Below are 15,005 nucleotides of genomic sequence, written 5' to 3' on the forward strand. Positions count from 1 at the left end.
CAAGCAGGGGAAACTAAGATAAAGGTTGACATCTAAAGATAAAGGACCCTCATGGGGTCTTGGCAAGCACAGGGGAAATAACACAGGGACTGCGGCTGTGGTCAAAACCACATTCCTGAAGGATTGCCCAATGCAATATCAAACCAGCAGCCACAGCAGCTGAAGACAGCTAAATAAAGCATGGGTGGCTATTTGTCTTTAGAGTTCATCTTTCTTAAAAGCCCAGAGTGTTCTGAGATATCCATTCAAGTAATTCTAATTGAGCCTTGTGAAATTTGTCATTTCATACACTTTTTAAATTGATGTAGCATGTAAAACTGCTATAGATTTAAAACATAGAAATTACCCCCATTCATATAATCCATGTACAGAAATGAATGGAAATAAATTGGAAATAAACAGAACTGAATATCCAAAAGGTCATTTGGTAATCCTTGTGTTTGTGATGTAATAAAAACTAGCATATGTGTACAGTTTATCCTCATATTCATCCAAACTCTTTCTGCCTGCACAGCTTTTTAAATTAGGAACAATACAAGGCAACCAATCAGAAAAGTGGGCAGTTTTAAAAGCACTGTAACAAAAACATGCTGTTTAATTCTTTGGTAAAATACAGGTTTGGAACTGGAAACCTTAACATGGGTATTTTAAAGGTTTTTTTTTCAACAGAAACTAGAGATACAAAAAGGGGGTCTTTGCACTTTCTCCTTCATGTAACCTGGTGAATTAATAAATCATAGTTTGCAGACAATACTCCCAAGATGAAACTAAACTAGTCAGCTTCAGCTCAACATCATTAACTAAAAATACAATACAACACCATTAAATGCATCATTATTTGTGCAATTAAGCATAAAATGTAATAAAACATAGATGTCTTGTAAAAAAAGAGAGAGTGTAAAAAAAGAGTCCTGCCTGGTCACGTCACAGTCGCATTCTGGTAAGTCCGAATCTTGGCTTGGGCATTGTGCCATGCTATCAGAGCCCAGGTCCAGCACCATGGGGATAAGCCTTGCTGTTCCCAACCAGACGTTTCAGAAAAACAAACTCTTCCACTCTTCTCCAACGTCACTTTCGTCTGAATGGTGGCCTGTCCTGACTTTCTCTACCCCTACAGCTGTGTGTTTGTGTGTCTGTGTGTCTGTGTGTGTGTGTGTGTGTGTGTGTGTGGTATGTGATAGACAACTGCTCCAGAGAAGGCATGTAGCAGCGAGCTGTGGCTGAGAGTGACAAGTCCTGCTGTAGCTAAAATAAAACTACAGTCATTAGCACATGCTGGCAGGAGCACTGTAACAGCAGTGTGTCAGCGAACGTGACTGTGTGTAGGATAGTCTGTGTATGTGTTTATTTGGAACACACAGTAGGTCCCTTTACTTTAATCATTGCTTATCTTTTAACATTGCTTTCATTTTAGAAATTTTTAAGCAACTATAATAAAATTCTTAAAAACACTAAGCTCCTTTGGTGTACTTCTTGGGGAAATAGATACTCTGTGAAGCCAAATGTTTGCAGACACCTGTTGATATTATGTTTACAGTTAACCCTTTTAACTCCTCACTTCTAACTTCTCAACTGTTTGGTAGAGCATGGAGGAGAAGATGTTGACTTGAACCCAACCTAAATGTTCAATCTCTACGAATTAGCAGCAGTATGTTAATTAAATCCACTAGAAGCCACCGCTAGTGTCTTTTTAATAATATGCCTTTACAGTTCTCATTACACATTCCCTCCATATATGTGGACTGTTATGGGTAGAATTTGGGTGGCATAACATTTTCAGCATATCCTAGTTTAAGAGGTTTTGATGAATGGTGAAATAAGTACCTTCACGATTTTAAGATTTTAGATAAAACAATGTGTTCAAAAATGTATAAAGATTTATGGGGCCTTTAAAAAGTAAAAAAATATTTTAATTACTTTAATGAGTTAAAAAAAATAGAGCCAAATTTCTCATGAGAGCTCATTTTGATTGTGTACTCTTCTGAATTTGCGAAGACACTGTCTTAAAAGAGCAATAAATTAGTTGTGTTAAACGGGTTTTAAAAAAATCTCTTAGCAAATATTTAGACAGCTATATGATAATGATTTCCTTCCTTTCACACAATAAGAGGAACAAAACAGGGAAGGATCACTGTATGATTTTGTAACTCTGCCCACTCCTCCTCCTTCTTGTAACATCCCTTTATTCTTCCTGCAAACTATTTTAAGAAGATGGAAAGCAGCAGCTTCTCAGGCACATGAGAATCGTTGTGATATTTATGTTGCATGTGATTGTGTTCCTTTTTTTAAAGCAATACTATATAATATATAATCTGCAAGGTCACTGCTGGACCTAGCACTGCATTTACTGTTGTAGGACCCTTTCTGGTAATCCAAGAAAGGGTGGGTTTTCATGTCACTTTGGAGAGGATATTTTTAAATGGACCTGGCAACCCTGCATCGATGTGTCATGTGAGACTATAAGCAGCTTTCATTAGTTAAATACTTATACTTCAAAAAGCAACAGGCATAAACAAAACAAAACAAAAAAGTAGAAAAAAACAGTTCCTATGAGCAAGATGGTTCTCTAGTTGTGGTTCTAAAAGGTGCTGGACTCACCTGGCTGCGATGAGGTCGAGCAGGTGCTGCCAGCGCTCGTTGACTTTGCTGAGTTTGTACTGGATCTCTGCAGCCTTGCTCTCATGGCTGGACCGGGCCAGTCTCTCCCCCATCTGCTCCAGCTGCTGCTTATTCTCCTCGGCCACAGAAATCTCCTCCTGATAGTCCTGATTCACACACACACAGTCGCACAGCTTTTTTTTAGTATTATTTTATATCAACATCTGATTAAGGCAGTTTTGGGATAATAAATTAGTGTTTTGATGTAATATTATGGCAAATAGAAATTATTTATAAATTATTTTAATCTTTTTTTTTTTTTTTTTTTACTTTGGCTTCCCTTAGTACAGTTCATAAACTATGAGAAACACCAAAAGACAGAAAGAGAGAAAGAGATCACTCCGTACTGCTGTCATCTCCTGTAGTTCTATCCGAAGCTAAATCTAGCTCAAAATACCTTAAACATTAAGTGTAAAAACATTAGCTATTATTAATTTTTAATGATCACTCTGGATAATAAATTATAATTTTTTGTCAGGTTAAATCAATTAACTGACTCACTTATAAGTGATGTGCCATTAAACCCTGCCTCCTACTTTGTGTGTATCTGTCCTCAGGTTGCAAGATACTCAACACCACAATCAATATGCACTCAGAAGACAATTTGAAGTGCTCAATATAAAAGCACTCCAGTTGTAGGAAAAGCCGTAAATATCCAGCCAACATCAGCCAGAGAACAGGTTCAGCTAACAGGCATCGACATGGTAACTCAGTGTGACGTTAATACAAGAGGGACAGTTCACCTTTCTGAGTTTCTCGATCATCTCCTCGATGGTGATGTCTCCATTCTGGGAGACTTTGCTCTCCATGTGTGTGAGCCACTCACACAGCTCCTTATTCTTCTCATTGAACACAGCCCACTCGTTTAGCTTCTCACTCACCTGCTGCCTACGCAGAGCCAGCTACACACAAACACAAACAAATCTGTGGTGAGCAGAGAGATTTCCATGTAAACTACAAAACTAATAGATAGTACAGATAATTCTTCTATATCCCCAAATTATAAATTCACGTTAGAAAAAAGTTCTTATAAATTAAAGAGTATGAAATATATAATTTTTGCAGCATCAAAACAAATATTCAATACATGAATTATACATTTATATTTTACTAAAGAAATGAAACACTGACAATAATTTATATATTTTTAAAGCATTTAACCTTAAGAACACTTTCATGCATTACACAAAAAGCCACCCCCCCCTTATGTCATAAAAAGTGAACAAGTGAGCAGCTGACAGGCCTGTGGCTGGAGAAACCCTGCAGTAGATACAGGGACTCTACAGCAGACAGCTGGATGAGGAATGTGTGAAGATGATGCTTAAGGAACAAAAGTGTTGAGACTGTTATGTGTTGAGCAGGGCCTGTTTGTGTATGTGTGTGTGTTTGAGAGGATGTAGTCATTTGTTCATTGAGATATATTTAAACAATTTTGACATTTGCTTCTGAGTAAGTGTGGTCTATTGTAGATTGTGTATCTTGTAATGTAGACTTAAAATCATGTGACAAACTGTAGTACAGTGTAAAGTAATTACATAGTTGATAAATGGAAAATTATTTTTCCCACTGAACCAAACTGGTCCAGTGGTTGTTCCATTAAATCACTGTGGATTTAATGCAGAAAACTTACAACAATGTTGTTGTAAGGCACTGATGTGTGTGTGTGTGTGTACCTGGTGGCATGTCTCCTCCCACTGTCTCTGCAGCAGTTCCAGTCTCTCCTGTAGAACTGTAAGATCATCAGAGCTCAGGTTGCTGGAGAGAGCATCTCTGAGCACACACAGGCCGGTCACATCATCAGTCCAGCCTTCTGTACTGCCCTCTAACTCCTGCTCACACACACAAACACAACATCACACCATCATTAACTATGAAGAAACTAAATCTGTTCTTTACTCAGTAAAACACAATATATGAGAACACCCATATCCATGTGACATGACCTGACCTACATGTTTTAGAAATGACATGCGTATGCGATGTTACAGATTGCAATTTGCAATCACATTTAATAACCATCCAATACTATTAGTACCGGTACTTTTAAATCATTCAGGCTCATAACTTTAATTTGAAATAGTTTAAATACATAAACATTAGGCCACATTTTTAGCCTGGTCTAGTTTAGGTACTCTATGCAATAAAACATATTTTTGCCCATATTTACTTTAATATTTTGAACCTGTTTTTTTAATTAATGAATCAATGCAAATGCTTCAAAATGGGAATAAAACATTTCCATTGTAATAAAAGTAGGGTTTTTAGAAGCAAAAAAATTGGAGATACAAGTTTCTGTGCGAAAGTGCCCATTCAATAGCGGATAAAGTTCAGTAAGTGATTAAATAATATTTTAAATATATTTGGGCCATTCCACCGAATGGGTGCCATTTGATTGTTGTATTCTTGCAAATGAAACAAATTTTGTTATCTTTTAATTAACCCTGAATCTAATAACATTTGTTTTTAACTATTCAAAACATGTACTGGTTAAGCTTTACTTAATTTTTTACAAGGTTTCTAAGCCGAAGATGGTTAAATTTTTCTCAGTCCTGCTACCAAAACTCATGTGACATTTAAAAAGCATGTATAAAAAAGATCACTAATTCCTCTGATTTTCTCTCTAGAAAGTCCTTATTTTTAAGAAAAGGTTAACTGCATGTTCAAATAAATTATATTTATCACAAAAAAAAATCACTCCTGTTACTGGCACTCATTCCTGTTACTGGAACGAAAAGTTTTTAATATGGAATTAGTAAAACCATGAAAAATAGCTAAATGGTGGCTATGCTAAAAACATGAGGACACTGAGCACATACTGGTGATTTTCCCAAAATGTGTATTTTAAACATAAACAAATAAGATGTAAGAATTAATGTAGGTTACAGGAATGAGTGTTGAGATTGACCTTCTCAGTCATAGTAACAGTAAGATTAAATATACAGAAAAACTAATGAGGGAACTTCATTTTGGTCTTCCCATGATCTTCAGAAGAACTTCCTGTTGTAGATGTGACTTGTATAATGTTTCAGATGGGGTAATGTTTTACGGTAACAAGAATAAGTGAAACCCAGGGACAAAACTAAAATATGTATTTTAAAAATATATATTTATAGATTATATCTAGCGAATGTGCTTTCTTCCACTGTTAAGACATTGTTAGCTATAAAAATGGACATAAAGATAACATGGCTGCTTTATTTATTTTAACAATCCAACAGTGTTTTTGTTTCTTGATCTAGAAAATGTTTATTTCATACACTGTAAGGACCTATTTTAGTACATTTACATGACTCATCATACACTATGCTATACTATTTGTAATACAACAGAACAGTGCTCTCTAATGCCAAGAGCCATGTTCTAAAATGCATCTTGTTATCAGTTCTTTCTCTCAGGATGAGTCAGAGCTCACAGCCTCTCCTGTCTGTTCTGTAGCTGACCACAGCCTGCTGCATCCCTCACCGCTGCAACACCATGCAGGAAACATTAGCTCTTCCCCGCGGAGGGAAAAAGAATCAGAGCGTAAGGACATTACAAACACTCTCTCTGCACCAACACAAGCACACACACACGCACTAATATACTTAGTGAGGCATGCCTGCTGTAAACACCACATATCTGCAGTCATGTAGGAAAATGTGTCCTACATGAAGAAGGAGATACTAAAGAGAATCTCAAAAACATTAGAGCTAACTAGCAGAGAGCTATAATAATAAAAAATAAACAGCACAACATTAATAAATTAGTAAAAATCAGTGTAAACATGCAGTTGTTTACCTTGCAGCGGATCTGCTCGTTGTGCAGCTCCTCATGGTGATCAGGTAAGGCCAGAGAGAGCTTTCTCTTGAATGCCCTGAGCTTCTCATGTGACGCAGCAATTCCTTTCTCACAGTGCTCCCAGTCCTACACTCACACACACACACACACACACAAAATACGTAGAAGGCTCAGGAAAAAAATTAAAGATGAAAAATAAGGCAACAAATTAAACCCCACAGATCTTTCAAATCTTTCTGTTGTCTGAGCTCAAGCTTCAATGCTGCAAGACCCTTTACAAACTCCTCACTTTTATGGGTCCATGGTGGTGCTTCATGCTATTTAGCAACAGTTCAAGCTCCAACACAGATTCCCTTGAGAGCTCTCGCAATATCTGACTTTGTCTCCAGTGTCACAGAAAACCTAGAGACCAAACTGCAGGCTAACAGCTAAAAACAGCTCACTGCCAGAGTAAGACCTTCTCATTAAGTCATGCAAAATTACATGTAATATTTGTGTTTACATGACCCGAGTAGAAATTCACAAAGAGCAGATCTGAACTGAACACAGGAACCGAATACAACCAAAAACGCACAGGCTCTATGCAGGCACAGCCAGACCAAGGCCATCGTAAGTAAACACATAAGAGAGGGAGAGAAAGAGAGAAAGACCAGAATTGACATGCACATCACATACACACAGCAGTCTAGATGATACCTTCTTCTATCATGTCATCCAAAAGGTGTGAGGAAGGATTTGGAGAAAAAGAGAAAGGAAGGTGGAGGACGAGGAAAAGCAGAGCCATCTTTCCTGCCCTCATTCCCAGTCAAATTCTTCTCTTCCTCCGAATATCCTCCAACATGCAGCATCTCCCTCCCCTTTCACACTACTGGATAGCTTCCCACACCCACTCATCCTCTCCCTCTCCATCTCTCTCTCTCTCTCTCACCACAGAAATCCTCCCTCACACTGTCACACTCTATAGCACTGCAACTTTCTCTTTCACTGTCATCTACTCTCTCACTCTATCGTTCTGTCTTCACAACCATACAACTCATACAATTTTATTATCAGAACCGATATGCCCTCAGGTCAACACAACAGAAATTTCCAGCAAAACAACCACACAAAAAAATTCTAAATATAATTAAGTTAATGTTAGGATTGGATTTGAGGGGTCACAAGACTATTCACTTTTATTAGTGGACTAGTTTCAATAAGCAAACAAGTAAAAAAAAAAAAATAAAATCACCAATGCAATACCTGCAGTTTTCACAACTGCTGTTAAAGCTGCAAAGAAAGGCCCAACTCTGTATTAATTACTATGTATTTAAAACATGTCTTTTTATAAAAGCTAATGTAGTTGTCCCAAGGCTTTTTTCCAAATAGTGTAATTTGCTAGAGGCTTTCTAACAGGGATTAACGTAGCAACAGATGCTATGATCTGAAATTATATGCTGGTATTCATTTAAGGTTCATCATAAGACAAGTTTTCATAATAAAAACTGAACAGTAAAATCACCCCTGCTCTTAGGACCTTGCCTCTCAATAAGAACGTAGAGTGGTTTTGGCTTAAACAGTTTTTTGTTCCCTACTTTTATCAGTCTGATAGGAAACTAAACGGTTAATACTTGTGTAAATCAGTGGTCACCCCTTCACACTAATATGCCTTTCACTGTGGGACACTACACACTGTGGTAAATAGTCCTAGGTTTTTGCCCTTTTGCAAGTTGGTCAAATGACAGTGTCGACTAACAGCATTCTGTGAAACTGATTTATGAACTTTCCTGTTTTTCTGCATCTGTACTTCAGGCACCAACCTCAACTAACTAACTGCATAGTCTACAAACATCCACATTCATTCATAAAAAAAAATCTATATCAACACTGCTGACACAATCCAGTGATATACAGCTAATATTGGGTTACCTTTAACAGGGAGAGAAGCTCTTTTTTCCTCTCATCCAGACGGATGCTGGTGCTCCTCCAGCGTTCCTGCAGGTCTGTGAGCTCAGACTGCAGCAGGGCTTCAGCACGAGCATCAGCAGACAGAAGCAGTTGCCTTCCTGCCTCCACTGCCAGGACATAGCTGCCCTGCTGCCTCTGCAGCACCCGTTCCTTCAGCTAGAGGGACAAAATTATGGGAATTAACTACTACTGAGATTGTCTACCATTGTGTACCAAAAAAAAAGGTGCACGTCTATAGCAGTACTTAATTCTGGCTTTTTTCAAATGCAAAATTTGTATGTATTGTTTTATTTGTTCTATTTTGGCATTGTGTCATTTTTTGGTCATCTGTGCATTTTGTAACAAATGTGTTTCTCAGTGTAGCGTTGTCAGATGGCAGTTAAGCGACATTAGCCGTTAATGCTAATGCTTCAGCCTTTGAGGAAATCTTTAAATCTATGCTTACTGTAAATAAACGGAAGTGTATTACTCACCCAAATAAACAGTTTTTAGGAGAAAAATTAACATCCAGTGCAGGTTTGACTTTTTCGACTCGTCTAAAAAAGTTGTTTTAAGAATTACAGTTTTGTTTACTTAACTTAGCTTAGTTTTACAGGGCGAGACCTGCTGAATTTAGAAGGGAAACATGGCGACACCCCTGTGGCACTTAAAATGCTTTTTATAATCAGGTGTGCCCTGTGTATGAAAATAGACCAGAAAATAGACATCTATTGATAGTGCGCCTTATAATCCAGTGTGCCTTATATTGATAAATGAATACATTTTTATATATATCCTACAGGGATATATATGCTACAGGGTCTCATTCTAACTCCAGTATTACTGGATACATATTTCTCCCTCAACAAATCAGCTTTAATGCAAATGTTCTTTACATACTAACAATACCAGTGATATGGACAGAAAGCATACTGTGATGTAATGTAACAGCGAAAAAAACAGTCATATTGTCCACCAATAATACTGAGGATAAAATACTGATACTGTGCACTTGGTGCTTAGACTGACAACCTTGAATGTGCAGTAGATCTCTCTCCCCCAGTGTGTTCACTGATGTGAATATGAGTCAGGTGATGAGACAGATCTTTACCTGTATGTGGTCGAGTATTCCTCTAGCCTGCTGCAGAGTCACAGTTCCTCCCTCCTGCTGCTCTTCAGGCTCCTGAACCTCCTTCAGCCAGTGCCTAAGCTTCTCCGCCAGCTCAGTGTAGCGCTGCCACTGACACACCAAACCGTCAATTATACCCCGTCTCTGCTGAGCTCGTCGCACCACTCCCTGCCACTGGTTACTCAGCAATGCCAATTTCAGCCCAAAGTCATCTCTACAGAACCACACAAGATACAGATACAGATACACTCAGTAAAAGTGCTTTTAAATAAAACATCAAAGTGCTGAGGGTTCAATCAGACACCCTTAACTAACCTGTCTTCCACTTGCCCCTGATTTAGCAGCTGATGGCCGTCACTGATAATGGAATAAAGAATCTGCTGCCGACTGAACATCTCTGCCTGGAACAGCTGGAGTAAAACAAAGAAACGGAAGACAATTAAACATAATAACAACAGCAATTATTTTTTAAGGGACACAATCAGCTGAAACTAACATGAAAATAAAAAGCCCATGTCTGTGAAGAGTTAAAGGGGAAAAGGGAAATATTATCGCGATCATGTCACACATAACTTTAGTGCCACTTGACAAAGTGGGCGGTTCTGCCTTCTATGTTCGTTCTAAAGTAAGTTTTTCACCCTTAGCCTAGCTTTTTGGTTGGCCTGGTTTGAGCTTTTAGGCTTTTTTTAGCTACTCAATAGGCTTCTGCACTTCGCAACAATGCCCTTTGGTACAATTAGCTTTTGCCTCTGGTCAGCCTTTTGGTCAAGCATTAGATTTAAGCTCTTTTAAACTCGCTTTTACATTCTGCCATAGTGGCTGGTGTGTTTAGCTTTGCACTGTTTTCACTAGTCGGCTGCATATGTACAGCTCTGGAAAAAAAAATTAAGAGACCACTTCAGTTTCTGAATCAGTTTCTTGGATTTTGATATTCATAGGTATATGTTTGAGTAAAATTAACATTGTTGTTTTATTCTATAAACTATGGACACCAATGGCTAATATAACAAAAAGATGCAGAGCTTTCAGACCTCAAACAATGCAAAGAAAACAAGTTCATATTCATGAAGTTTTAAGAGTTCAGAAATCAATATTTGGTGGGATAACCCTGGTTTTTAATCACAGTTTTCATGCATCTTGGCATGTTCTCCTCCACCAGTCTTACACACTGCTTTTGGATAACTTTATGCCACTCCTGGTGCAAAACATTAAGGAGTTCACCTTAGTTTGATGTCTTGTGATCATCTATCTTCCTCTTAATTATATTATTATAATATTATATTCCAGAGGTCCCACTTTGGTAAAATCAAAGAAAGTTCAAATTTTAAAGTGGTCTCCTATTTTTTCCAGAGTTGCATTTTATGCGGTTATAAAGATTAGCAGTTTTGAAAAGGGCTTGTTTTACAGGTTTGTTTCGCATCTGAGTGTTTTGCTTTTGAAGGAGGACACAACAATGCCTGAGTCAGACAATATGTCACTTCCATATACAGAACGGCTTCCAGTTTCTAGTAATCACTAAATAAAACCCACTGTACCTCATGCTCTCTCTGCTGCTCCAACAAGCTCTGGTAATTTCCTGAGATTTCAGCAGCCAGCTTTTCCTCTGTCTGTGTGAGAAAGGTCAGCCACGCCTCACACTTCTCCAGGAAGCTCTGCCTCTGCAGCACCGCGGCCTGCAGCTTACTGCAGACACCCAGAAACAAAAACATAGATGCACACAATTATTTTTTTATAACTCTAAATATTTTTAGAATAGTCCAGACCACTCTATAAAAAAGCATGCAGAATCACAGTTACAGAACAGCACAGAGCATCTGTGAATATCTACTCTCTCCTCTGCAGAGTAATAAGCTCTATACAGTACTGAACATACCTGAACCTCTCTGTGGTGTGTGCAGAACACGAGGCCCAGGTCCTGTTCAGGTTCTGGAGCCGTATCATCTCCTGATCATTTAGAGGAAGTCTGTACCCTAGGCCATTCAAATGCTCCAGATCAGGCGACAGGCGGCTCAGTTTCAGCATCTGGGTCTATAGAAATGTACATACAGAATTACCCACAGCGTCCTAATACACATCACATCCTCAGAAAAAACAAAACAAATCTGACAGATGTAACCTTGAGTTTATCCATGCGTTCTTGCAGACAGAACAGCTCTGCTGATACTGCTGGATCTGACACCTTCAGAACCTCTTCTGCCTCCTCTGGACACCGGCTTAGAGAGTCCAACTCATCTGTGAAGCTCTCATAGTCCTTCATGCCAGCCTTGTGACGAGAAAACACAGGAATGCTTTATTTAAGTATTAAAGTATTACAAAATATGATGCTCAGCACTGGTTTTAAAATAGAAAATCTAGCAAGTATATCTAATATTTCTCACTATGAGACAATTACAAGGTTTATAAAGTTTCCATATAAAAACTGCCTGATTTTATTGAAAAAAAAAAAAAGAATTAGATTTTTCAAGAGCTTATTGAATTCAAGTGTAGTACTGTAAGAGGATGTTAATGATGTAACAATAACATAATATATATACAATATAATTGTTTCACCTATATATTTCATGATATCTCATGATAGTAATTTACACTAGATAATATAATCTAAACTGACAGTGAAGCACTTCTGTAAGTCCCTCTTCATAAGAATATCTGCTAGTGGCTATAAATATAAATGCATCACAGAAGGCATGCATCAGACATTTTATACTTGCACACAATAATAATAAAAGCTTGTTAAGAGACTATTACTTAAAATGACTACTCCTTACTTCCAGCAAAGACTGCTGTCTGTGAAGTCCATGACCAACTGTTGCTAGGCGCTGATTGAGTGACAGGTAGTCTGTGTGGAAAGTGGCCATTGCTGATGGCTCGACCTGCAGCCTCAGCTGTTCTTCGACCTCGGTCAGCTGCTGCAGGGTTCCCTGGACTGAGCCATGAGTTTTCAGCAAGTCCTGTAGTAGCAACACAAGCATGGATAAACATTTACAATGCAGCAGCTATGGAACATAATATATATAAAACACTTTTCTAAATCTAAACATCTAAACAAATCCTCTTGTCTATATTTATTATGTTTGTGAGTAGACATCTGCATTCCCACAGAACTTAATTCACTGTGTTGGTGTGGTCCTGTAACCATTCCAGCGAGAGCAAAAGTGGAACAGCATATACACATAAAAACACAAAAAAATTGCAAATTAATAGTTGATAAAAAAAATTATAATGATCATGCTATAATTACTGTGCATAATTCTCTTACCTGTAAAAAATAAATCAAGAAAACGCTTTCTAAATTTTGCAGCAACCAATCAGGTTACCAAAACATGAATTTCAAGGTAATCGTGCAACAGATATAGTCTGCGGTGACTGTAGTTGATCAATCATCTTTATACATCTATATGTAGGTGTATTTTTATAGAGTCTATTTAGTTTCTGCATAGCCGAACCAAATAAAACACTATATTTTTTATTTGTGCTTTGCGTTTATCAAAAATAGCCAAAGTCTCTGCACTGTGGGCAGGAGTTGGACAAATGCTGCATTCTAGCTGAAGTTGGAGGAAACAGGAAATTAATCCCATAGAGATCTCTATTTATGAATACTTGAATATTTGTCAAATTTTTATATCCATTTTTTTTGCTCCTAGTATCCCTGTATTATGATACATATAGCATATAGCCAGTTCTTGCCAAAAACAGACCTAGTCCTGGTTCCTTGTCCTAATTTGAATTTACAATTTTACATATAACAAAAGATTGGGTTTAAAGATTATCTTAGACACTATATGGCTTCTCGGGGTTTCTCACAGGGATTAAGCCTATTGGCATTTTGAATGGATATTTTCAATTGAACAGACAATATATTCTAAGGCTTGATTCCTGTATGCCAAACAGCCCCAATATGTTTGATTTATGACCAAAATATAATATATATATATATGACCAAAAATAGTACAATTTTTCTATGTTGTGTTCCAACCCATTATCAATATGTAAACAGAGCAGACAGGTGAGTTAAACACTGCTTTCTTGTTACATTAGATAACTGCTATGGTTGTGTAATGGGTTTAACAGTTGTAAAATTTTCCTATGTCTGGGCCATTTGCATAGCCTCTTTTGGCTCAGTAAGACTTACACTGCAGTCACGGATCCAGGTCTTCACCTCCTCCTCTGTGATCTCCCTGTGGGCGGCACTGTTGAGTAAGCGCTCTGCCCTCTCCTCCAGCCTCTGAACGTCTTTGCTGTTGTGTTCATGAAGCTGCTTGTAGTGCTGCCAGAGCTGCAGCAGACTCTTACTGTTCCTCAGCTGTTCTGAGATCTGCTCCAGCAGTGTGTTCCATCTGACAGCAAACACAGACAGCACTGTTTCAGCTGCATTCTGATGATCAGCAAACAGTTATGACTTTTGGCTGCAGCTTTAAACAGCTCACCTGTGGTTGACATCGCTGAGGGCTGTGTTCAGGGAGTCGGCCACAGAGGGGTGACTGTCTTTCAGCAACTGCTCAGTGAGAGAGCCAAACTTCTTCAGACTGCTCTCCTGCCTGTCCAGCTCCTCTTGGAGATTCTAGGAGAACATAAAAAAAATAGTGTTACAAGATGGAGGCACTTTTGTAGAGGCATTTGAGCCACTAATTCCTACTGCAGAAGTTGTTGTACTCTTTTTTTTGTGTCTTAAGCAGTACAATGTTTACAAACGCTTACGTTTCTGACTCCTGTATCGGCTGTAACTATAGTTTAACCCCTACTTATTAAAGAGGTTTATCTGTTAATGCTCATTCTGCTGTTTGACGCACATGCCTGCAAAGAGAGGCAGAATTCGGTAAAACAACTGGCAACTCTGACATGGTAACATTCTACAAACCAATTTGTATAATGGATAAAGTGACACAGGCCATATAAGTGCAGAAAACAGAGCATAGCAAAGTCATTTAGTTTGCTCACTAAACTGCAGTGTGAACCTGCATTTCACATCTGTACCAATCAACAGAGGTAAGTAAAAAAAATCAATACTCAAAAATTGTGGGGCCTTTTAAAAATGTTTTGGTAAATTATTGTGTAACTAATAAAAACAAAAAAATGCTGTGCTACTAGCTGAAGTGAGGTGCACAATATTAATATCCAAAATCCAATTAAAACTAATTAAATAAATTAGATACTTCAGTAGAGTGCAATCGACTAAGGCAGTTCTAAACATTTTTTTAAGTTATTTATTTATTTAAGAATAAGGTTCGATTTTGTCCTATATAATTATTTTTAACTCTGGAATAAATACAGTACTCAGAATATACTGATGGTCAGTAAAGTTACTGATATCTATGTTTGTATTATGTTTGGCTGCTGATTCTCTGAGTTCAGATAATTATCTCATGTTCTCAAATTACCTAAAACTTAAAAGACTTAAGCCCTAATAAGAAATAATAGATTTAGGTCTTAATAAGACGTGAGACTTAATATTACACTGTATTATATGTATAGAAATGTAGTGGCATGCTGCCTGAATAATGCTTCTGTGACATTA

The 15,005-nt window shown here is 37.8% G+C and overlaps 1 protein-coding gene across 9 annotated transcripts in view; it reads right to left on the reverse strand.

Moving 5' to 3' along the window:
• The window catches only part of syne1a (spectrin repeat containing, nuclear envelope 1a), a 243,527-nt gene that overhangs the window by 16,096 nt on the left and 212,426 nt on the right, over positions 1-15,005 (reverse strand). For 8 of the 9 annotated variants that reach the window (XM_022663102.2, XM_022663116.2, XM_022663113.2 and 5 more), the window contains 13 exons: positions 13,918-14,051; positions 13,623-13,827; positions 12,259-12,441; positions 11,607-11,753; positions 11,364-11,518; positions 11,026-11,173; positions 9,806-9,900; positions 9,473-9,704; positions 8,344-8,538; positions 6,436-6,561; positions 4,332-4,487; positions 3,402-3,560; positions 2,599-2,765 (listed from right to left, as the gene is read on the reverse strand). In XM_022663102.2, the coding sequence (XP_022518823.2) occupies positions 2,599-2,765; positions 3,402-3,560; positions 4,332-4,487; positions 6,436-6,561; positions 8,344-8,538; positions 9,473-9,704; positions 9,806-9,900; positions 11,026-11,173; positions 11,364-11,518; positions 11,607-11,753; positions 12,259-12,441; positions 13,623-13,827; positions 13,918-14,051 (2,102 nt within the window). Of the gene's footprint in view, positions 1-915; positions 1,178-2,598; positions 2,766-3,401; positions 3,561-4,331; positions 4,488-6,435; positions 6,562-8,343; positions 8,539-9,472; positions 9,705-9,805; positions 9,901-11,025; positions 11,174-11,363; positions 11,519-11,606; positions 11,754-12,258; positions 12,442-13,622; positions 13,828-13,917; positions 14,052-15,005 lie in introns of those variants that run through there. The other variant, XM_022663121.2, reaches the window with a different exon arrangement.

This window comes from Astyanax mexicanus, chromosome 1 (assembly GCF_023375975.1).
Source record: "Astyanax mexicanus isolate ESR-SI-001 chromosome 1, AstMex3_surface, whole genome shotgun sequence".
NCBI classification, from domain to species: domain Eukaryota; kingdom Metazoa; phylum Chordata; class Actinopteri; order Characiformes; family Acestrorhamphidae; genus Astyanax; species Astyanax mexicanus.